Source organism: Perissodus microlepis, chromosome 15, assembly GCF_051167445.1.
Source record: "Perissodus microlepis isolate ML-2025 ecotype Zambia chromosome 15, ASM5116744v1, whole genome shotgun sequence".
Classification (NCBI taxonomy): domain Eukaryota; kingdom Metazoa; phylum Chordata; class Actinopteri; order Cichliformes; family Cichlidae; genus Perissodus; species Perissodus microlepis.
This window is the reverse complement of record NC_140475.1, coordinates 28,298,456-28,323,781: the sequence shown is the minus strand read 5'-3', so window position 1 is coordinate 28,323,781 and position 25,326 is coordinate 28,298,456. Positions and strand designations below refer to the sequence as shown.

At 43.0% G+C, this 25,326-nt stretch overlaps 1 protein-coding gene across 1 annotated transcript in view; it reads left to right on the top strand.

Moving 5' to 3' along the window:
- rev3l (REV3 like, DNA directed polymerase zeta catalytic subunit) overlaps positions 1-25,326 on the top strand; it is a 78,421-nt gene that overhangs the window by 38,646 nt on the left and 14,449 nt on the right. Inside the window, exons 4-13 of the mRNA XM_084952777.1 lie at positions 2,518-2,678; positions 5,596-5,728; positions 5,907-6,001; positions 7,287-7,391; positions 9,219-9,303; positions 17,583-17,725; positions 18,691-18,819; positions 19,389-19,626; positions 19,908-20,050; positions 21,190-24,961. Coding sequence (XP_084808903.1) covers positions 2,518-2,678; positions 5,596-5,728; positions 5,907-6,001; positions 7,287-7,391; positions 9,219-9,303; positions 17,583-17,725; positions 18,691-18,819; positions 19,389-19,626; positions 19,908-20,050; positions 21,190-24,961 — 5,004 coding nt within the window. The remainder of the gene's footprint in view (positions 1-2,517; positions 2,679-5,595; positions 5,729-5,906; positions 6,002-7,286; positions 7,392-9,218; positions 9,304-17,582; positions 17,726-18,690; positions 18,820-19,388; positions 19,627-19,907; positions 20,051-21,189; positions 24,962-25,326) is intronic.

Sequence of the window (25,326 nt, the reverse complement as noted above, 5' to 3'; positions counted from 1 at the left end):
TCAGCTGTACTCATTGATTGGCTGAGTGTGTGTCCATGCATGAAAGCACACGGGAAGACTGTGAATTATTTGCCAGAGTGATCAGTGTTGGTGTTGAAAGTGTGAGTGGAGCTACTGATTTGAGGCTTGGCAGAGAGCGAGTAACTCTGTTAGAGAGAGAGGGACAGAGGCTGGAGGAACGAATGATGTATCACTGGGAGGGGAGGGGTGGGGTGTAGGAAGGAAGGTGGAAAAGTAGACAGGCCTTGTATGTGTGTATGTAAGTATGTTTAGGGTTTGGTTGCATTTTTGCCAGGTATTAAAATAATTTTTTTAAGGTGAAATTGCAAATTTTATTTGTAACTATATGTATGTTTGGATGTGAATATATATATATATATATATATATATATATATTTAGGCTATACCAGACCTTCCCAAAGTGTGGGGCCTGCCCCCTAGGAGGGGCGCAGAGTCATTGCAGGGGGGGCGCGGTATGAAAAGGGAAAAAAAACAACAACAAAAAACAACGCTTGGACACTGCTAGCACGGGGCGCCTCCACAAACGCAAAGCAGGAGATGAAGCATCGCTGAATATGTTTCCAAACCAACTTCATTCTAAGCCAAAGACTAGAAAATATGGTGAAGCATATCTGCCCTTTGGTTTCACCTGGACAAGTGCCAAGGTAGGTCTCTCCTGCAGAATTGGTTTTCCCTTCGTCAGGAGCACGCACTGGGCTCTCCAAATCAGGGACAAACAGTGTCCCACATTCTTGATTTTTAGTTCACAAACACTTGTTGTAATGACTAACTACTCCTGACATTTTGGAGATGTTAGCTCTTTATACAGTAAAGTTACAGTGGGATACAAATAATATCAGGCTGATCCTGCCACGATTTGTTCCCCCGGTTCAAATCACGGACAAACAGTATCCCACAGCTGTTTAGGTTTTTAAACCCATTTTGCACAGAGAGGCATTTTTTGAAAAATGTATTGATAGCAATGTTGAATATTATTACACAGGAAAAAAACTAATTACACCGTGACGCCTCTGCCTTTCTAAATGGAGGGACAGTAACTGCGTGTGTGTATGTAAGCGTGTAAAACCTGAAGATAGATACAAAATACTGTTAATCTGACTATCTGCCATTCTGCAATTCATCTCATGTAAACAATAACGTGGCGCACAGCGTGACGTGAAAAAAGGCACATACCTTTAACGTTGCGTGACGAACTCTGTATTCCTCGTCCACACGTAAAGGCAAAAAAAGGAGTTTTAAAAAATCTCTGTTTTCGGTGATTCGAAATGCTGTTTACGTGTGGACGAAAGGTGCAAACGCATAGAAACAGCTGCGTTTTCAAAAATACCCGTGTAGGTGCGGACGTAGCGTAAAAGAGTTAGTAGTTTATTTTATTACTACCTGCAGATTACTTGTATTTGCTTAATTGTTTACTAAATGTTTGAGGTGTGAAATAAACCGCAATGGAGAAAAATGTGTGTGTGTGTGTGTGTGTGGTTGGAGGATGTGTTTGTGCGTGCGTGTGCGCTCGCGCGCGGGGGGGATGCGAGCATTTTTCTTGTAAAACAAAGGGGGGCCTAGCGAAAAAAGTTTGGGAACCACTGGGCTATACAATGGCTTGGCGTTCATCCTGGGTTCAAACCCACTTGGGGTCTTTGTATGTGGAGTCTGCATGTTCCCCCATTTTTCTCTAAGAACTGTTGTTTCTCCCGCCTTTGGAAAACATGCAAGGTTAATGCTGCCGATGTTAGCCCCGGACACTCTTGGAAAAGAGATTGTAAATCTCAAGAGTTTCACTCACTGATTAAGTAAAGTTTGATTAGATTAAATACCCAGTATTTCCAGTAGTTGTCATATTCAGACTATGTAAGAGGGGCCTGTATGGAAGCCTTTGTATAGACAAATCAGTAATTCTCTGTCTTCATATGACTGAATGGTAAAATTTCTAAACATTTAAACTTTTCTTGGGGCTGTATGTGGACTAAAGTGTATATGAAGATGTAGACATTTTATATTAAATTAAAGCATGCCAATAAACTAAAATTCTGGGCCTAAGTGAAACTGAATTTACTAGCCCCACTTTACATGTACTTGGAGCCTGTCTCAAACATCAATGTGCTTGATTTTCTGAAGCTTGTGTAGTTAAACATTCCTAATTTCACAGTGGGGTAATGTAGATATGAGCCAATCCTTGACATTTTGGCCTCTGCTGTGCAGCTTGATAAAAATGTGGTATGACATCTCTGTGATCTCTCTCTCATCCTCAGAGCATGCCCTCAGAGCAAAAAGGAACAAAATGATTAAGCTTTGCTGAGAAAACTTTATCAGATACAACTTGTAGCAATCCTTGATTTCAAGGCAGACCGCAGTTGTGCCTGGTCTCCACCAAAAACGCTTTCTCTCGAGCTGGGGGAGCATTTGTTCAGTTGTGTGTAAGCGGTTGAATGTTTTTTCTTTAAACACCAAGTGGCACATGTATCTTTTTATTTTAAATGGAGCAATCTGTGTTTGTTGCAGAGTGTGCGAGCTGCTGCAAAGCGGAGCCGTGATGAACAAGAGTTACCAGCCTCATGAGGGCCACATCCCCTACCTGCTGCAGCTTTTCATAGACTACAACCTGTACGGCATGAACCTGGTTAACCTGGCAGCTGTCAAGTTTCGAAGCAGCCAGAAAAAAGGTAAGGGATTTGGACAGGGAGAGCACAGATTTCCGATCTTGTCTTCTTCTCTTTTTTTGTTTGAATTTTCTCTCAGTTTTTTCTTCGTGCCTTGTCATCAAAATCTAATTTTAGCATCTGATTGTAGTACTGACTGATAAACATTTTCCTCATACTTGGAAAAACCCATAGATTTAATCTGACACTTACCCTCGTGTACTTTAGGATGCAGGACAGGCTGCTCTTTTTTTTTTAATCAGTTGGCAGTGCCTTTTTTTTACTCATTACTTGATTGTTCCCTCGTTGCTCGGCAGGGATGAGAGCAGGCCAGGGAAGGGTTGCCATGCCTTATGTCATATTGAATTAGTCTTGATCTCCCCTCAGCCTCAGGATGCCTCTGTTGTCTTGTGTAAGCTTTCTCTGTTTTCATCCCTAATGTTGTCCTCACGCTTCCCTTCATGTTTTGTCTTGTGGTCTTTGCTCTTTTCTCTCTCTTTCTCTCTGAACTTGCTTTTTCTGACCTCTTTGCCATTCTTTCTGTCTTGTTCCTTTCGTTAATGACCAAAGGTGAAATACAGAGGACGCATACCTCCATATGAAAGTAACTAGTGGAAAAGTGTGAGGACAGGAATGGCAAGCAGATACTGGGGATCAGTAGCCCGCAGTCTCAGACTCTCCATTTTATTTGTCTGAGCTCCCTGTAGCCTGTGGAGCCGTGTCACATCTACAGAGTAACAGATTAGAGACCTGCTGCAGCTGCTCTAGGTTTTGGCTTCCGTTTGATTTATAAGGTGAATGCATAGCAGAAGTTGGATGTGACAGTCTGTGAACAAGCAAAACATGGGAGGCACTTTTCATGCTGTCTTTATCTAATATTAGCCACACTGCAAGCAGCTCTATAAAAATAAACCATCATCTACCCTGTAGAATTACAACAGGTTTGAATGATGTTCTTTGCTTCTGTCTTTCTTTGTGTCTTCTTACACATGAAGGAGACAGAGAGCAACTTTAGTCTTGATTTGAAGTGGCGTTTGACCAATGTAAAAAACAGTATTTCCTCCTTTTTCTTCACCAGCTACCATCGCTTTACGTGCTAAATGCTCCACCATGCTGGCTATCAAGTTTGTAGTTTACTTTTGCCATTATCCGCTTAGCAGAGAAGTACACAGCTGACTGATGTGGCTGTTTAATTTAGATAACATAAGAACCAGTTTCCTGTTGGGTTCTGCAGTCTGCATCGGACGACTCGGGGTGAGCATTTTCACTGCCACCATGATTTTGGTTTTTTAACATAAATCTATTTATTTATATATTTTGGGAGCCAGAAGTGACTATTTGGATGACAAGGTGGTGACCTACGTCATCAGCTACTGCTAGTTATCTTATCAAGCTACATCCATAAACTGCACAGGTGCATCACAGAGACACACATACTTGCTAATTATTGCTAACTAATGAAATAGAATTTCACATATTAAAACTGAAGCACAGAGGGCTGCTAGCTACAGCTTCACCCAGATTATAAAATATTATACTGGGTTCTAAAAAGCTTTTAATGCTGTAAAGTTTGATAACTTTACATGGGTGTCTATGGGGATTAACTCAGTCTCTAGTGGCCATTAGAAAAACTGCAAGTTTTAGAATTTTCATTAGCTTAATTTTTATAGCTCTGTATTTGTGTTGGCAGCAAGGGAAGGAAAAATTCCCTTTTAACAAAAAGAAACCTATGGTGTGACCAGGCTTACAAAACAGCGGTAATCTGCTGCAACAGGTTCGGGGCGAGAGGAGGGAGACGGGACAGAAGAGACACTGTGGAAGAGAGCAGGAGCTGAATAATATCTAATCATCAAATACAAAGTGGTATATAAACAAATAAAGTCTGAAGAATCAAAAAATGTGTCATTCTCCAAAACTTGTGGACCTACATGTATCTATGATTTGTGCTACAGTGAGCTGAACTCTTGATATCTCTGTATTGATCTGCTTCACATAACTCCTGGAGAGAGGTGGTAGTGTGTGGGCTTGAAGCTCAGCAGTGTCTTGGACCTCACAGTGGTAGTGTCACGCTGGGGGTTTCTCTTCAGGTCTTTGGTGAATCTTACCCAACTCCTCTCACCCCTCGTAGGCACTAAAACCTCTGATTGCCAACTCTGTTTGATCTGAGTTTAGGCCTAAACTCAGCCTTCTGGTCGTCGTGCCCAATCAGACCTCTCTCCACACTCCCAGAGAGCATCCCGCCCAGCAGGACCACCTTCACTTGTGAGGCCATTAAAGACACCAGACAGGAAATTCCACACTTGTTCTTTTAATAAAGTTCTTTTATAGAAGTCCTCACGCCTGACTGTCCTCCAACAAAAGCACAGTTCCCGTGTTTGATCCACCTCTACACTGATGCAATCAATGGAAAAGGGCTCCTGTTCCCCTTACAACAAAGAAACCAAAATGCTCCAATAATGGGTACACCAGTTTACATTTTCTGCTCCCCTCAATGTCCAACTTGAAAGGAAGTTCCTAATCTGGGATCAAGCAGCAGAATAATAATAGACTGAGCTGGTAAAATGGGCCAATTCAAGATAAATGAAACCCTTAATGTGTTTTGAAGTCCATTCAACAACTTGAACACTCTGGCCTCCTAAATACTGAGATTAAAAAGTGTCAGAGGTACCAAAAGAACTCTCCATGTAACAAAACAACAGCGTTTTATTGTGCCTACCTTTGCTGCATTAAAGAAAGGAGGATAATCATGATTCATTATGCCTCAGATTCTCTAACAGTGTGGATTGCAGTTTAATTGCTAAGAAATGGCAGCACTGAGCAGTTAATCAATCGAGGTGTAAATGAAAACCCCGTGGTTATCCAAATGCATTTGGAAGGAAAAATACCGTTACTGTGATCCTCTCATGTGCCTCTTATGTATATCTCTGTATATGGTTAACAGATGAAGTAAAGGTAGACCCAGAAGGATCGGCGTTCAGGAGCATCAGCCCCTGGAAGGCTCCCTGTACGTCCAAGCTCAACGACAGCACCATAGGAGGCACATTCGTCCGCTGGGAGGAGAACGCCATACCCAGGCGAGTCTCGCCACATCTTAGTCTAAGCAGAATCTGAATGCACTGTTTTTGGCTTATGTCCGAGCTGCAGTGGATATTATGTTCTCCGTAAAGATAATTGAAAACCAAAATGGTAGCTTCTTTTTATTCATTTATTCCCCCCCCCCTTTTTTTTTTTTATTATATTCACTGACTGTAGCTCTTTAGTCCTGGATGAGGTGGAGAGGCAGAGCACCTGTGAGCTGGAGGTTGATGCTGTTGCTGTGGATGTTCTCAACCGCCTCGAAATCGAAAGTAAGTTCACTCAGTATTGCAGCCACAAACTTAAGAAAGCAACGGGTGGGGGAAAGTGAAATTCAAGTTAAAGCACAGAAGAGTGATGGACTGCTCTGATGGCTGCCACACATCGAATCTGTTATCAGCCCCAAATACAAACATCGTGGATCTGACCTAATCCGTCCAATCACAGGGGAGCAGCTAGACGTACAGAGGATGGGATAGAGGGTTAAAACGAACCAGGGACAATAAAGACAGATGCTGTTATCTGGCAAAGTAATGTAGTGCCAGAGCAGATGCAGCTTTTGTTCCTGAAAGATTTGTTTTAATCTCACACATCTGGATCTGTTGTTTTAGCGTGTGAAAGAAAGAAAGAGAGGTCATTCTTGCACTTACAATCTGAGCAGTGCCAGTTTTGCTGAACGTTGTGTTGTCTTAAATGCAGTCCTTCCATCTGGGCTGTAAAGATGCTGTGAGTTTTATCATTGAAATCAGATGGGACCTAACAAGCTTGAACCACACAAAGAATCTGTCTTAAAATGAAAAGAGAGGCCGTGATAGACAACAAGTGCGTGTGTTCTGCACTTATGAACTATTACAGTTTGTAAAGCCAGGGCTTTTTCTCAGGAACTTTTTTTTCCTGGGAGCTAGAAGATTCCTTCTAAGCTTTGTTTGTGTCTTAAAAACAGCAAAGATTAGGCAGATTAGGACTAGAAGATTTCAGAAAGTTCTGTGGAAAGTCCTAACAATGTGACTGAATGAGAACTGATAAGTTTAGATGTAAGGGTTAAAGAGAGAGTCTGGGGCTTGGAGGTGAGGTTAACCATTCTCTGGAAAAATTATCCAGAGAATCACTGCTTCACCCTATTAACATAATATTGGTATATAAGAACTGGTCTGTGGGATGTGTAGGATGTGTATTGTCAGGTGCAAGTTATTTGTGTGTTGATAAAGCTGTTATTGTGATATGTGTGTAAAGATGCCCACTGCTTTCGTTCTTCCTGCTTCCTATTTTAAGGCTGCAGGTTTTGGATGAAATAATGACTCTGCACCTCATCTTCTTTCCACATTATTTCTTTAATGAGTTTGTTTGCGGTGTTGGAGCTGCATGACTGTGTAATGACTGCTATACAGACAGAGCAGAAGTCCTGCTGTGGAAACATGTGCAAAAAACTATGCAGTAGTTCTTGCAGTTAAAAACAGCTTTATGAGTTGATGTTGTTAAGCACAGCTTTATATAAACACCGTGTTTGATGGTACAGAGTTTGAGTATTTTTGTGCTTAATTCTCCATTTTTGTCCAGATCAAATTGGCAGGAACCCTGGCCTGCAGGCCATCTGGGAGGATGAGAAGCAGAGGAGGAGAGAGAAGAACCAGCCCTCCCAGATTGAAACCCCCGAGTCACAAGGTACAGGCATTCACCATGGAAAATTTTAGCTTTGTCTAAGTCAGTCTATGGTTTTCTGTTTAATTTCTCTGCGATCTGGGAATAACGGAAAATGTATGAGTATGGTTAACTGTATATAAAAGATGGTCATAGTCACTATGCTGTCACCCATTCATTTCTTAACTCTTCAGTTTCACCATTTCACCATGGGTCATTCCCATTGGTTGTTTGGAGCCAGAAGTGACTGTTTTTGGGGCTAGCAGGCTTGGTTATCAAGCGAGGCTCATAAACTGAACACGTGCAATGCACAGGGACACAAATCTGCTCATTAGTGCAAAGTAAAACATATTTTCATGAAACAAAGCAGGCTGTGTTGTTTGTCAGGTGATTCCATTATCAGGCATCAAAAGAACAAATGTGATGGAGAGGTCCAGCAAATGGAATTGGCAGAGAGCTTTTGGCTAGACAGACTTCTGTTGGCACACTTGTCAATAACAACAGCCACACCTTATCAGTATTCAGTTGGATTAGTTTTAAAAAGAAAATCACCCATGCTGCACCCAGCATCTGATCTACTTCTTGAGGAATTGCCCTTTTTTGGCGATTCTTCCATCCCCCAGAATTGCTAGTGCTGAAAGCGTAAGCAGTGCCTATGATGGAACCGTGTAAGAACACAGTGTATCACAGCTTAATGTTTATGGAGCTGCATAGCCACAGACTTTGGCCATGTGACACAGTACCCATGCTGGCTACTGCCCTCAGCAGCTGCAAAGCGAGCGTCAGAAGTGACCCACGAAGCAGCAGGAGAATGCAGCCTGGTCTGATGAATCACATTTTCTTCGACGTTATGCCAAAGGCCGGGCGCACGTCTCATTTATCTGGAAAGAAGAGCTGGCCAGCATGATTCGCTTTTAAAGAAGGCCAGTATGATGCTCTGCAGCGTAATACTTACTAAACATAGTTACAGGCCACCTACATCATTTCACCGACGCTAATCTAATTGATGCAGAGGTTTTAGCAGGATAATGTGCTTTGTTCATACTGCTCAGGAATGGTTTGACCAACATGACAAATTGTAAATTAACTTGGAGAGGAGATGTTTTGAAACGTTGATTTGGATGCAAAATTCTTCGGTTCTAATGTGTGGGGAGTCTCATTTCAGTGGCGCCAGTGTTTCTGGTTACTGTGAAAGAGTTTTGAGAATGTCTGGAGGCAGTGTAGACTGTGGCTCACTGTGTTCTTCTATCATGTTATGCTTCTCTTTGTCCAACTGTGGCATCTGTCTTAGTTTTGTTTCTAAAGCCTCTTCCAGTGGAACGTAAAATTAGAATTTTCCATTACCTCCACAAGTCAGAGTTACAATTCAAAGAGCTGTCCATATGATCGGTGGGAAAGCACTGTCTTTAAACTGCAAACCCTTTGAATCTTGCCAAAGTCTGATTCTCCCCGAAACACACACACACAGACAGAGCTGTCATGGAAATAGGCTGCCAAATAATCAGAGCACGGCTGCACTGTGACAAAAAGTTTCTCAGGCCTACACCCAAGCACATAAGCACACGGGGTTCCCAAGCTTGAAAAGTGAAGAGAGAAGAACTCAGATAATGTCCATGAATTATAGCTCCTACAGAACAATTTACAATGTGCAAAGACAAAAGACTACGGTATGCAGAATTAAGGTCACAGTTTATTACAGACTGACAGTAAAATTACCCAGCCAAACACCAGCATGCTTAACAGCTATTACTGACCACAATGTTTTAATTGTAGCGAAGAATTCCATGTCTGAAGAATGTTTGTAAGCGCCAGAAAGCGCAGTGTTGAAATTGCTTGTCTGATGTGTTCCAGATCGTGGTTTTGTCACCTCATCAGAGAGTGAGAAAATCTTCATGAAGAGAGTCGAGGAAATCCTCAAGGAGAACGAGTTTGATGTGTAAGTTCCTTCTCCTTCCTTTGATTTATCTTGGTAGTGCCAGGGTACATGATATCTGAAAGACTGCACTAATCTTGATCCTTAAGATTGTTCACGAAGAAAATTCATAATCACATCACATATTAACCCTTTATTAACGCTTCCACTTCCCTTAGAAGTGCTGTAGCACTTTGTGTATATTTTGTACCGGTGTTAGGTAGGGCTGCCACAAACGATTATTTTGATAGTCGACTAGTCACCGATTATTTTTGTGATTAGTCGACTAATCAGATCATGCATCCATTGGACGTAAAACGTACAGCTTATTGCACCAGCATGCATCTGCTCTTATATAACTATCATTAGCTTATAGCTTTAAGTGTTCAAGGTATGTGCTAACTAAAAATAAAGACAAGATGATAGTTTGTTAAATTTTAATGAAATTTGCAGATTGTTTCGGTGAAGTTTAATAAACTCCTTGCTATCTAAAATATAACGGGACACCGGAGTATATTCTCGAGCATCTCATGCTTCTGATAATCAGCTGTCTGCTTGACATTTATTCAGCTGTGTAAAAACTATAACTTTAATCTCAGCCAAACCGATTTACTCAGGAACAAATAAAATACTAAAAAAAAAGCCAAACAATAACATTTTTAAGTTATCTAAGTGACTTATATTACATGTTTAACCTGAGTAGCGAAAGACGGCGGTGGGTTTGAAAACGATTTGCCGGAAGTCCGGTGTGCTCACCGGCTCTAGTGAGTCTTGCCCCCGGCTAGCTATCGAGCTAGAGGGTAACAGACGTCTCCGAAAACGTCGGAGCACTTTTGAAAGTATGTGGTGTCTTGATAAATTGAGCAGATATTTGAGGTTTACGCAGGTACATTCTCGCCTGAAAATATGTTAAACGTTTATTTTGTGACCCAGAAAGAATAATAAGAGTAATATTAAAACTAACTAGCTGCCGCCATTGTTGGAAAATGAGCTGGGCTGCGCTGGGCTGCGCTATGAATTCTGGGACAGAGCTACTTCTTCTTCTTCGGGGTTTAACGGCAGCTGGCATCCTTGTACATGCAGTGCTGCCATCTTCTGTTTCAGTCCGTTATTACACTCTTAAATCCTACTACTTATTCCTGCGTCTTTTGGGATCTTACAAAGCTTCAAATGATGCGTCGACTATTAAATCAGTCGTCGACGATTTTGATAGTCGACGTAATCGTGACTAGTCGACTAATCGTGGCAGCCCTAGTGTTAGGTACACCTGTACAGCTCACATGGCCAATCACATGGCAGCCTTTTGTCACGTCTCACTCCTCTCACTCCCCTCACTCACAACCGGGCATGGCACATGGCTGTCCCTCCCTGAGCCTGGTTCTGCCAAAGGTTTCTTCCTGCTAAAAGGGAGTTTTTTTTCTTCCCACTATCACAAAGGACTTGTGCCTAGAGGGTTGTCTGATTAATGGGGTTTCTCTGTATTATTGTAGCATTTTTACCGTACAATATAAAGCGCCTTGTTGCATGCAGGCATAGCTGAACTGCTGAAATTCAAACTGAGCATCAGAACAAGGAAGATGGGCTTTTAAGTGATGTGGTTGCTCTTGCCAGCCAGGCTGGTCTAAGTATTTCAGAAACTCTCTAGGGTTTACAGAGAATGATCTGAAAACAAGAAACTGTCCAATGAGTGGCAGTTCTCTGGTTGCCTTGTTGATGTCAGAGGTCAACGGTCTGTTACTACTGTAGAAACAAGCGGTGGTGTTTTCATGATGCACAACCCTGTTAATATCCAATATGTGCCTTTTTCCACTAAGGCCTACTAGGCCTAACTTAGTTTTTCTGTTTTCCAATAGGTAGATGTACATGGTACAAGGTACTTTTGTTTTAGTACGAGTTTGGCCGGGGTTCCAAGTGAGCTCAGCCGAGCCAAAAATGTGATATCACTGGAGAAATTATGAAAGCGACTCTTTCACGAGAATCAAGTCAACCATTTTTGAAACCTGGAAAAGGCGACACACAAACCAACACCATGTTCTAACAATGAGGTGCAGACTTTTTTGTGCCTGATGACAGTCCAAGAGGGAGCTAGACTATTGTTGTGTTGTTTGTGTCAAAAGCAAATGACATCACCGGACTTTGAGGCCACCTTGCCCACCCATGTTGAGATGGTATTGAATTGTAATGGAAAACAACCGAAACAGAGTCGTGGCGAAACGATTAGGTGCTAGAGGAAAAAAGGCATTGTGTCCCTTCTCACGTGATGCACTGCCTTCAGGCTTGGAAACGGGACTCTTGGTAATTTGCATCACTTGTGTGATGACCCCCTTTACACAAAACCTGCATTTAAAGTTTGGAACAGAAATTGGTATTCACTGTCTGCAAGTTTGAGGTCTATGGTGAAATGGCCGAGATCACATCTGATCTGTATGATGTATTACTCGCTCTTTGCCAGATTCAACACAGATGTCCTAATTTTGTTGTGGCATGACAGTTCTAAAGGGCCTTTGAAGTCAGTGTGGGCATGCACAGTGTTCCAACATGATTTTCTCTTGCACAATTATTTTGTTTGCCTTTCTTTTATTTGTTTATCTCATTTTCCTAGTGTGAGAGTGCTTATTTTGACTTTATTCTTTTCATGTTAGGTTATGGTTTGTTGTTTGTTTGTCTTATTGTCATTATTAAAAATTTAATAACTGAAAGTCAATGTCCCATATCCGTCATGAAATTTGGAGTAACTGTCACAGAGTTGGAGTTTATGCAAGAGAGTAACAGTGTTTGAAAATGGGGACAAAATGCTTCCAGCCTTAGAGAGCAAAGTCTCCCATAGTCTGGCAGCCCACATCAATAACAAGTTGTTCTTGTTTTTAGTTCTTTGTATTGAGCTGTAATGAAGTTGTTGTGTGTCCTCAGTTTCTTTCTGCCTCAGTGTTTTTCTTCTCAGGGCAGAGAGGGAAGCAGTAAAATCAGAGATTGGATAAAATGGGGAAAGTGAAATTGCAACAGATGTAGTGGAGAAAAAAGGGAGGGGGATGGTGAAACAATCGCCAGATGTACAGCTAGAAAGTATTTCCTGTTATAAATAAAGTACAGTTGACTCGACTGTGTGTGTGTGTGTGTGTGTGTGTGTGTGTGTGTGTTGCTGCATCACATCCAGATGGCTTCCATTCACCAACCCCTGATATCAGACAGGAACAAAAGGGAGGGGGGAGCAGCGCAGACCTTCGGTGTAGAGTCGGCCTCGTCTTAAGTGATGGAGCGCGCACACACACACAGAGTTGCCTGGCTTCTTTCCCAATACCTGGCTGTCTCAGTCACCCTTTCTGTTAATACTCTCACACAGCCTATCACTTCCTGTCTGTTGGCTCTCCTTTACTCTACTATGCACTGCTAATATTGCTGCTTTGTCAGTGTCTCACTTAGCATTTTAGGCTTTTCGGAAACATCTTATTTCCCTTTACTCATGGTTTTCTTTTAATTCAGGGATTTTGTCCAATTCTTTAGCTGTGAGCCTTTGTTTTGGCAGTTTCTACAGCCTCAGTTATGGACATATTGTTGTACCTCTTATTCATCCAGAACCAGTCTCTCATGACACTCTCTGGTAGGCAAGTGACCTTCTGGGCTTCCCTGATTTTGGATTCCAGCCTTCTCCTCCATGGGAGGGATTTTATATCCGATTCTATATATAGCTCTTTAAACCTCATTTTGGTTGGAAATGTCCTCCCACTCGATTAACCTTTACCCTGTTCTGCCACGCTCTTCATACAAGGCTGTGCAAAATAGAGTTTTGGTTGAATCCTTCCTTCTTTTTAAATGGAATGAGACTAAAGAACTGCAGAGTCTGTAACTTGATTGATGAATCCAGTCTCTCGCTCGGTGTGCCCTGAAGCTCACTCCCCTTCCCATCTGAGAGACCAAGTCCTTTTGGTTCCTGAGTTTATGGACGAGTGACTGTAGCTGCCTGTTCTAGCCAACTAATACTCATATATCCACATCATCCTATGTGATAGCCAGCAGGTAACAAGACACTGCAGTGCATAAGTGCCAAACTGAGTTGTTTTCACACTTGAACTGCAGCTCTAAACTTTTATAGACATCAGCCTTCAGAACTATAAGGGATAGCCCATGTGTCTCAATTGGTTAGATGGCGTACAAAGACCATGCAGTGTCGTATTGAGGTCATGTGAGAATAGGTCAGTGTAATGAAGGTCATCTTCATTACTTAACCGTATAAACATGAGTGATTTTAATATTTATATTACAGGAAAGGGCACTCATACAAAAGTTTGTTTTTATTAGTTATTTGGGCTAAAGGTTTTCCTTGTGGGCAGTCTTCCAGCTGGTACCGTTTAATGTCTGCCTAGGAAAAGAGATTTCAATTAGTATAGAATGTTTGGTTAAGCTGGTGGAAACCAGTACTTTAACACTTACCTTTTGGATAAGATTGTCTTACCTTTGTTTTCTTTTGATGGTGTGCCAGCCACAAGAGTCCTCAGGCATCTCGAGTGCCCTTTTAAAGGTTCCTGGTGCTACCCATAGCTATATTAGTTTATTGTAGATTGTAGTCGGTAGGACAAGTGGGAAATATTTTATTTACTAATTGTGATTATGTTAATTATATGTCTACAATATTGATTTGATATCAATAAAGGTTATTACGTAAGACAGTTAGCACTGTTGCCTCACAGCAAGAAGCTCCTGAGTTCAATTCCACCACCTGGCCGGGGTCTTTCGGTGTGGTGTTTGCATGTTTTCCCCGTGTTTGGATGGGTTCTTTCCAGGTACTCAGGCTTCCTCACACAGTCCAAAGACATGCAGTTAGCGCAGTTAGGTTAACTGGTAACTCTAAATTACCCATAGGCGTGTCTGTGAGAGTAACTGTTGTCTGTGTCTGTGTGTTAGTCCTGCGACATACTGGCGACCTGTCCAGGGTATACCTTGCCTCTCGGCCTAAGACAGCTGGGATAGACTCCAGTCCACCTGCAACCCTGAAAAAGGATAAGTGGAAGAGAATGGAGGGATGGAACCCCAGATCATTGTATGACTTGAGGACCAATTAGCCGCAGTCTATAAAAGGCTGCTAGTTAACATCAGAGGCTGTTACAGGAACCATGTCCCACCCCTGGCCTACACTCTTTTTTTGAAATTTTAATGTTGGTGAATAAACACCAACAGGTTTGTCTGCACTTCATCTCTGCCTCAATCCTCCTCTTTGAACCCAGCTCCTATAGGCCATCCTAACAGTCAGGTATTGGTATGGGGAATTTACTCCAAGTCAATTGGATGTCTTATTTCTAGCCTCCTGTCTATGCTGGTGCCATATTGTTATCTAAACCCACTGAAGAATTTGGAGCATTTTTTGCTGTGTGCCACGTGACAGGAAGAGAACCTTTGGACAGTGCTCAGACTTGATTACCCCACACGGCCTGGGGTTAATGCATAAAGATCTGGGGACATTAACTAACTGTCAGTTAGATAAAGTGTTTAACAAAGCCATCTGTAGCAAATCTGTTTGTTCAAATTAGCATCAGCAGATGTAGTTCTACATTTTTTATTTTTCTGACTCCCGTGTATTAATCGCAGTGTCAGCCTCAGAGCCTCTGTGTCATTTGAACTTCACAACACAGCTCTTACTTGTGATGCCTCATCGGTGTATCTGTGGCCAGTTGTGACTCTTCATCACTCAGCATGGTATTATCTTAACAATTAGTGCAACTGCACACTTTTGTCTTGAGGCAGCAGATAGAAAATTACAGTCAAAGGTGCAAATCATATGTGCATCTACATATTACACCTAGAGGAGCTGCTTTGCCATGGAAACCCACACTGGAGCTCCCAGTGCAGTGTTTGTGCTAATGTTGATGGAAGAGGTTTGGAACTCTGCCGTTATTAAGTTGCAGAGCGATGGCGATTTGTAGTCCTTATTGCTTCAGGGCTTGGCATCCCCATTCTTTACTTATATGGTCTGCAACTGGAGTTGCTGTGGTTCCACTTTGCTATAATACCACTTAAAGCTGGTCATGGAGTAATGACGAGAGAAGATGTTTCAAAAACTATTACAGTATCACACCTGAATTCAGTCTTTAGAACGATCGCAGATGTGGTGCTTGATTTTATTCACTTGTAAGATGAAGAACACCTGAATCAGAGATTAAGCTGTGTGGTCTGGTAGTTTTAATGTAACAAGTAGTCTTAAGTTAAATCTTGTTAATGGCTCATCAAATGGCTCAGAGTCTGTATTTCAGTATATACTTACAAAGGCACATATCTGCTAACAATTCAATTCAATTCAATTTTATTTATATAGCGCCAAATCACAACAAAAGTCGCCTCAAGGCGCTTCATAGATACAGAGAAAAACCCAACAATCATATGACCCCCTATGAGCAAGCACTTTGGCGACAGTGGGAAGGAAAAACTCCCTTTTAACACGAAGAAACCTCCGGCAGAACCAGGCTCAGGGAGGGGCGGCCATCTGCTGCGACCGGTTGGGGTGAGAGAAGGAAGACAGGATAAAAGACATGCTGTGGAAGAGAGACAGAGGTTAATAACAGATATGATTCAATGCAGAGAGGTCTATTAATACATAGTGAGTGAGAAAGGTGACTGGAAAGGAAAAACTCAATGCATCTTGGGAATCCCCCGGCAGCCTACGTCTATTGCAGCATAACTAAGGGAGGATTCAGGGTCACCTGGTCCAGCATTCAAATTATATACTTATATCTTATATACTTAAATCAATTCTGGATTTAACAGGAAGCCAATGAAGGGAAGCCAAAACAGGAGAAATATGCTCTCTCCTTCTAGTCCCTGTCAGTACTCTTGCTGCAGCATTTTGGATTAGCTGAAGGCTTTTCAGTGAGTTTTTTGGACATCCTGATAATAATGAATTACAGTAGTCCAGCCTGGAAGTAATAAATGCATGAACTAGTTTTTCAGCGTCACTCTGAGACAGGATATTTCTAATTTTAGAGATGTTGCGCAAATGGAAGAAAGCAGTCTTACATATTTGTTTAATATGTGCGTTGAAGGACATGTCCTGGTCAAAACAACAAGACTTTCTAGTTATCGTTCCTTTCTCTTTCTCATCATTCAAACTCTGAGAGGGCGTGGCTTGGTGGCAAAATGTGTTCATCATTGCAGAAATCTCCTGACGCCTGCCAGGCTCCCTCCCTGGCTGCCTCTAAAGTCGTTAGCTGGCAGACTAATTAAGAACAACCAGACAGTGGCACGTGCACGCTGACTCTCGGGAGGCTCTTCATCATACGGCACCAGCAGAACGAAGTCTCTGTCATGAAACCTCCCTCAATCTCAACCTAAACTCTGAGTCTGGAGTAGATTTCATTTTACAGCCATGTTGTCTGAAAACCATTCATCATTTATCAGCCTCCTGCCTGCCGCTGCTGCTCATTCATCATTTAAAGTGAGTTAGAGGGTGTCCACAAGGCTGTGATTCATAGTCTACTATTCTGTCTGATGTGTTTGCTGTTTATTTGTCTCTGTCTGGCCATCTTCCCACACGAGTGTTTGTGTTCTTCCCTGAGCCGTGACTGGGCTCAGTCATGGTGTTCTGCAGCTTCACCTGTCAGTCCCGTGCTTTTCTACATATTACATCAGAAGGTTTAAAGAAGCTTGAACTTGTGCTACAGAAGTCGTCCGTGCAGTCACAGGAGCAACAGTTTAGTATCCTGAGGGCTTTTTACATGGTCAGACTCATGGCCAGGCTTCAGACTCTAGTCCACCATCTTCATCAGATCTGAAAGACCTCCTCCAGAGCAGTGCCTAAAATGGAATTCGTTTTTTTCTTTCTCAAAACCACTCCTGTAAAATCTGTTCCACGTGCGAGTGGCGGCCGCCCGCCTCGTCTTTGTTTCAATATTTCAGAGTCACTAAGTGGTGAGTTGCCAGGCGATGCAGCAGGGGCAGCACGATTAAGAGGGCGTGATAGGCAGCTTGTGGCTGAGGGCGATCCGGAGGGATACAAAGCCCAGTTGGCTGCCTCCCCGTTTTCCATTCATATTCCCTCTGCCAACACACAGACACACACCACTTAGCTGTACACACCCATATACTTCCTCACACAGTTGCCAGACAAGAGACACTCTGCACACTTGTGCAGTCCCACACACAGCTTTCACCCACTAAACCGAGCACTTTCTCTGATTAAGACCCGCTGTAAAGAGATGCTAATAAAACATGGCTGCTGCACAAGGTGCTCAGCTTTCTAATTCAGCTAACAGCCATGCAGACAACACTGTTAAATGTTTTGGTAAAAAGTAAAACTTGATGTCTGTTTATCTCCTCAGGACACAAGATCTGTGTGCTTGTGATGGGGAGAACCAAGAAGATTTCCCCGGTGAACTAACACTTCATTTTGACCCCCTGACCCCAGACGGGCTGCCGTGTACCCCTGCTAACGCTGTGGAGGTGCACAGGGATTCACAGCCAGGTGAGGACAGTTGCAGTAGATGTTTCACAGACCGGCAACAGCAGATTTTGCTTTGAGTTATATCATATAGAGTTATCACGATGGGATAGTTTGACCTGCTATGAAACCAATAAAGACCAAAGCTATGTTCTGATTTGGTGTTTTACACTTTTTATTTGGTGGCTCATCAGTAATTTGGTGGCATGAAGTGGGTTAAACCAGATACTGTTCTATCTTTGATAATGGAAGTAATTTCTTTCTTGGGTAGTTATCAAGGGTTATATAATTGAATAAACTGACTTTTTAGGAAGTTGAATAAGTTTTTGTGCACATAAAACAATGTACAGCGACATTTCTTTCTTACATTTGTTTTGTCTGGCTTTAAAGCCAATATCAGAAATGAAAGTTGTTATAATTGTAAAGCGCTTTGAGGGCCCCGAAAAGCGCTATATAAATGCGATCCATTATTATTATTATATTATTATTATTATCATAAGCTTATTAAATCTGAGAACAAAACAGAAGAGAAATCCCCTTTTAATATCATCTTGTAAGTAGTCTGATTCACTATAGGAGATGAAGATCTGGATTTTACTTACTAGCACCCTACACTTTCTTTTCCTTTATAGAATTTAAGCCCTAATTGGACTAGGTTTCCCTTGTGACATGCATTTGTTTCTTCTCTCATTCTGCCTGTGTGTTTGGCAGGAGAAGTACTTGTTTCATCACCCTGTCGCTCCTTCCCAAGTCAGGGAGTTGAAGGAGTGACGATGTGAGACTGACATTGGACTAATGTGCAGGAAATCTCTGTGCTCGTGTGTCCAAACGTTTCACTGGTACTCTAGAAACTGCCAGAGATGGGAGTCACCGAGCTAATGCTGAACTGTGCTGCTTTAATATGGTATCTCAGTGAAACTGTTGTTAGCAAAGTGTGACATCGAAGTATGGCTAACGGTAGTTTCCATCTTCTCTGCTGCTGCCCACAGACTATGTGAGGAGCAGTGGGAAAGTCCCAGAGGAGGCTGTCGTTGATGAGGAGGCCATCCTGACTCTCCTGGAGAACAGTCAGTCTTTCCTCCCACTCTCCCAGACATCCAACCACTCGCCCCTGTTAGGTAACACAGCCTCTTTCATTCGTGCACGTTTTTAATTTTCTATGCTCGATTTTGTTTCCCATGATTAAACTGTGATTTTTAGGTGATAATTTTAAGGCTGTCTTCCGCAAACAGCATTTCAAAGATGCTGATTCAGTGGTCGGGTCATGTGACTTTGACTCCAGAAGCTTCTGAAATGGATTTTTATGGCTGTTTTGGATTGTTGTCCTGTTGTAAAAGCCACTTTTTCCCCCTTTCCATCCATATTTTCTGATATTTAGTGGATTCTTTCCTCCATATACATCTGGTTCTTGTCCACTTGGCTGCCACTACACCCTGAAAGGAGAAAATATTGACCTCAATGCTTAACAGCTGTCCAAGTGTTGTTTTCTTTAGTAAACAGCATCTTTAGTTTCTTCTTTTTCTCTTCTTCATTTTAAATTCTTCTAAGTTGGTGGCCAAAAACTTGTGAATAAAAGTTTGTAAGCAGACGACATTTCCAGCTTTGATTAACTGGCTGATCTGGAGAGAAAGTTATTGCGTACAGCTGTCTGATATTGTCTGTGTGCTTTATTTTGTCCTCCATGCAGACAGCAGCCGGGACCAAGCCATCATTGACTTGCTGGCAGGCCTGGAGGACGATGGTTTCTGCAGGACACCCGCTAGGCAGAATTCCCAGTCCCGCTCACTCCCTGGTGTCACGAACTACAACTGCAACAGTGATGAAGAGGAAGCAGGCCCAGAACTGGACAAGGAAGAGGCAGAACTCAGTGTTATAATGTCACAGCGTTGGGACAGCGACCCTACTGAGAGTGCTTCCTCTCAGAGGCATGTTTATTTCTGCATGGTTGAAGGCAAAAGTATAACCATCAGTTTTAGAGTATGTTGTGCATCAAAATGTTTTCATTTTTTAGTAATAAGTACAAGTAATAAGTAACAAGTACAAGTGTAAGCTACACCTTTTTGTTTCTGGTTGTATCTTAAATAAATAGGTGATCGATCGCTGTACACGATCTGTGAGTCATCCCCAGTGAGCTCTGCCTGGGCATTTTTCTTTAATAATACGGTTCCTGTCGCGTGTGTGTGTGTGTGTGTGTGTGTGTGCACAGACCCTGCATGAAGGAGACAGAAAACTGCTTCAGTGATGCCCAGCAGGAGTCCTCTGACGAAGACATGGAGTGGAGTGGAAACAACTCTATGTTCGCTAACCTGTCCATCCCGCAGCTCGATGGCGCCGCAGACGAGAGCAGCGGTGAGTTGTCCTATGATGAGATGTACTGATACAGCATGAAGTGTCAGCTTGCTTTGATGCCCATCTGACACCCCCCACTGATTCACGCTCTGTCAAGTATGTCAGGAGATGGGATCTGATAGCTGCTACAGAAGACAAAGTTAGTATGATTTTTAGTTTTGGCTCTATGACCTGACAGGCTACAACTGACTCTCTGGGGTTAATTAACTGTTCAGTTTTTAGAGCGTGCATGTGTGTTTGGAAAGATGACTACAACTTCATAGACTGGTAATAGACTCATTGTACATGGACAACAAAATTATGGGTACTTCACGCCAGCTGTGCAGGAATAAATAACAAAAAGGAGAAATGTATACAGTCGAGAAGAATATCATATGCTTTATACTTATTATGAATTGTTTTTATATATTTAATAACTCATTATAGATATAAGATCTGTCTGCATATATTCACATAGAAGTATTATCAGTCCACAGCATGACCATATTTGAGCTGTAATTTATCACCCCACCTGCATTAGATGACTTTCAGTAGCTCAACTGGGCCAAAAGCAGAACAACTACATTATCAGAAGAGCCAGAGCAGAGAATGAGGGACAAGCTTCCTGCTGATGCACATGTTAGTGATGTTCTAGTTGCCCTGTGTCTTATGCAGAGCGATGGTCACTTTCTTATTGAGCTTAAATTATGAATTTTGGCATTCAACATGTTATAATGGCATAGAAATATTGTAGTAGTTTGACTTTTTAAAATTTAAATTAGTGCTGTCAGCGTTAATCGCGTTAAAATGACGTTAATGCCATTAACACGGCAAATCTCCGTTAGCAGGTTAACGCGTGTTCGGGGCTGCATGGTGCTAATGCGTTGATGTCGTGCAGCCACTCGCACGGGGCGATCAACGTTAACTCGCTAACGGAGAATTGCCGTGTTAATGCGGTTATGGCGTTAACGTCATTTTAACGAGATTAACGCTGACAGCACTAATTTAAATATATCAAAATAGTGATCGATCTCACTCTGGGGTTTTGGGCTAAGATTCATGGGTGATTGCGCTGTCTGATCAGATGAATTTCAGGTTAATTTCTTGCAGCTGTGGATACTAACTGATATGCCTCTTCTTCTCACATGCTGTATCCATAGATTCCTCCTTAACAGATAGTGGCTCAATGACGCAGTCTTCGCTTACGGCCACTGAAAAGATGTTGGGCAAAAGAAATCCCATCCCCGGGGAGACGGTCCACCTTGAGCCACCATCTACAGCTAAGATCCTTTTGGACTGCAAGCATCCCGAGCACATACCAGTTCATGTGTTGGACACGGAGCAGCCGCTTGACAAGCACTTTCAGTTAAAAAGCAGTCAGGACAGCAGTAGTGAATGTTTGACAGGGTTCAAGGTGAATAAAGAAATCCCCTACATCCAGCCAGTCAAGCACCCTATTCCCTGCATATTAGCCAATCACCCTGAGGTGTCTCCCATCTGCATGGACAAAGAAGAACTACGACCTTTGTACACCTATGATAAGAAAGCTTCGATAGCTTTGGATAAGACGGATATTGAAAGTTTCCCATTTGGTAATGGAAAGGTCGCCAAGGACAGGAAGAAGTACGGCAGTATAAAGAATGTAGAAACAAACTGTCTGTCCATTCTTCAGAACCACAGGGCCTTTTCTCTCTGTTATTCTGAGCTGAGAAACTGCTCAGCTAAGACTGACCTGGAACTGAACACAAAAGACAATAAAAGCCCCCTTCTGAGGAGCATCGCATCAGCCCCATCAACCTTGAAGGAGGACGAGTTTCTTGATCCTCATGAGGACGAAATTGGTAAAGATGGCGAGGAAGGAGATGTCGGTGAGCTGAAAATCAGGTACGAGGACTATCAGGAAAATAAGACTGAGAGGACTATTGTTGCCCAGCAGGAGGCACACTACAAGTTTTTCCCCAGTGTCATTCTCTCCAACTGCCTCAGCAGAAAGAAACCTGGGAACAAGAAAATGGCTGACACCTGCAGTAAAGTAGAACAGGCCCAACCTCGCAGGTCTAAGCTAAAGATGAACAAAAAAAGGCTAGGTATGACAGGACCTAGGAACAAATTAAAGATGGTCCAAAGCTCTACCTCTGATAGCCAGATTAGCACCGGCATCACCTCAGTAACACCTGCTAGTCCTGTGACTACGGACACTGAAATGCTGATTTCTGAGGATCATCAGGATTTACAAGAGGCCGAGTTGATCAAAGAGGAAACGATTGTGAAAAATGAGTCTGAAAGTGAGGAGCGGTCCATAGGTGAACAAGCAGAACCACAGCCAGAGCCTTTTGTCTCCAGCTCTGCTACCAATTCCTGTTTTTCTGAGGAAACTAAAGACTCTACTGAGGATGTGGTAAGCCCACTGCAAGATTTGTCTGCCAAAGTCACCTGTACTAAACCGTCAGCACTGCCAGGTAGTAAATACACCCTGAGGACCAAACGGAAGATGAAATATGATTCAGAGGATGGGGAACACTCAGGTGCTACTCGTTCTAAAAACCTAGCTTCTGTCAAAGAACGACTTAAGGACAATGATGTCTCAGGTGGGCAAGAAGTAAAGTATCAGAGAAGACGCAAGAAGGAACCTCCTATTATTATAAAGTACATTATTATTAACAGGTTCAAGGGAGAGAAAAACATGCTGGTGAAGATGTCCAAAGTGAATGCAGCTGAGCAGTTGGTGGTGTTGACGCCAGACAAGCTAGAGCACTATAAAAAACTGGCTCCTCTCAAGGATTTCTGGCCCAAGGTACCAGAATCCACTGCTGTTAAGTTTCCCGTCACTGAACCAAAAGCCAAAAAACATCCCAAAAGAAAGGCAAAGGTTAACTCCACAAATAAAAAGACTATCAACAACTCCTCCAAACCTCTGATCAGACAGGGTGAAAGGGTTCAGAGGCCAAAAGGCCGCAAAAAAGCCCCAATCCTGCCATCTCTGCCACCCCCTAGACCATGTTACTGTGAGTTGGCACATGACTATGATGTTGACTATTCAGATGTCATGGTAGAGTTGGGCTACCTCTCAGATAGATCCCAAAGCCCGAGAGACTCAACGCCTCCACGCTGTTGGTCCCCAAGTGACCCCCTCATGCATACCAGGAGTTCAAAAGAGCTGATAAATCCACACATTGACCCATGTCTTAGTTCTGCTTTCCAAAAGCCACATAGATCGTCTACAGCCAAAGGAGCATGTAGTAAGTGTCAAACTGCCAAACCCAAGAGACTGTCAGATGCTAAAAGGAAAACAAGTAAGTCTGCAGAAAAGCCTAAAACTGAGAAGGCAAAACAAGGTAATCCTGCTATTTCGAGGCAGAGGATCAAAGCTGGAGGTGCTGTCAACAGTTCTACAAGCACTACAAGACCTAGAAGGTCTCGTAAAAAAAAAACAGAGGAACCCAAAAGCCATGACTTAAGTAAAGAGAGCTCCCAACTCCTTTTCCCAGTGGATGAGTTGCCTCCTTCTGAGAGCTCTTCACAAGAGGTTCCTCCATTTCAACAGCAGGTGGGCAAAGACAGCCAGAGCACGTCCCAGACTCCATCTACACCAGAAAGGAACTCAGTAACCAAGTTTATCGAGCCAAAGGTTGAAGACTGTGAGACTTCCATCATGGAGGTCAACCAAAGCATTTCGGCACCTGCTCAGACGAAGCAGCAAGCTTGCCAGACCACCGTGGTAAAGGCAGAGGATTCACAGGATTATTGCACAGACTTTCTGCCTCCAGTACAGGAACACAATAAAGATGCCCAGCTAAAAGAAGGTCTCCCACACTCAGGCCCCAAGAACGGGGAGATCGCCCCTCTCTCTGAGACCCCATCTGGCTTGGCTGTCCTCAAGAAGCTTCTTCAGACGAGGCAGCAGGGACAGCCCCTTCCCATACAAGTGGTTGGTACAGCAAGCCACTCTACAGCCATAGCCCAGGCGGCAGCACTTTTAATTCCCACCACTAAACCCACTAAATCCAGAAGAGCCCCCACCCTCACTTCTCGGAAACCCAGGGCCCCAAAATCTACCACAGCAAAAGAAAAAGGTCCGAGAAACAGGAAAGGCAAGACGAGCAGTACTCAGCCAAATCTGTCAGTAAAGCAGGAGGGAAGCATGTCAGATGAATGTCCCCTCTTCCTGTCAGACCCGGGACTGGACAGCTGCAATTTCATAGAGGACAGCTTGTCACCAGAGCTCCCGCACAACTACACATTTGATATAAATGCTATCGATCAAACAGAGTTCTCCAGTCCGTACAGTGGCAGTCAGTTTGTCGTGACTGATAAAAATTTACCGGTCAAATTCCTGAGTGACATCAGCCAGGATTCTGTATCTGCTCAGGCGCCGGACTCCGAAAAGAAACTTGACAGGCTGCTTTGTTTTGGGGAGGATCTTCAAAGGGGCTCTGACTGCAACAGAGCAAGGCCGGACAGCCCTGACCTTTTAGATGGGCACACGAACCGCGAGCCTACATCAAGCCTCACGTCCCTCAAGAACAGAGAGTGGGACTTCTCTTTAGGTAAAGCCCACACGCTCAGCCCCTTTCAAGACTTTCACTGTGAGAGGAAAGAGCTGCTCTTTTCAGTTTTTGACTCACTGCCTTTAAGCTCTGCTTCATTCGTCGACCACGAGGGCTCACCGACAGGTGAGCTGCCGGAGGGCATCGACGGACTAACATCCACCACCCCCAGCAGCTCTCCACGCTCCATCAGCTCGCTATCACAGGTGAGGGCAAGCCAGCTGCAGCGGGGGACAGCGGCCGGAGGAGCCCACATTCTCAAGCCCCTCATGTCCCCTCCCAGCCGAGAGGAGATCCTCAGCACTCTTCTGGACCTGGAGATGTCAGAGGCCACCTTCCTGGAGCCTTTCTGCAGTGACCCCTCTGATGCCCCAGGGAAGCCAATGTAAGAGTAACAGCAACAGTAACCATCATCTAGCATGCATTATTTACTAAATATAACAAAATAAACGTATTAGTAAAGTTTTCACATAAGAGCCAGAATCTAACTGATTGTGATGGTTGGTAAGGTTTTATATTTGTTTGTGGGATTTTTTAGCTTCCCTCACAGGCTTTTTAATTTGGTTGTAAAACATCTTAATCGTCAAAGTACTGCAATAAATAAAAGGAAGGTTGTCAGATAAGAGAATAGAAGAGTTTTAGCATTTGTTTTAGACTACAGCAAACTCAAATGGAATCCTTTATCATTAAATGTCTGAAATTTCCATATGTTCAAAAAGAAATCCACTGATCTGGCTCTGTTTTATACTG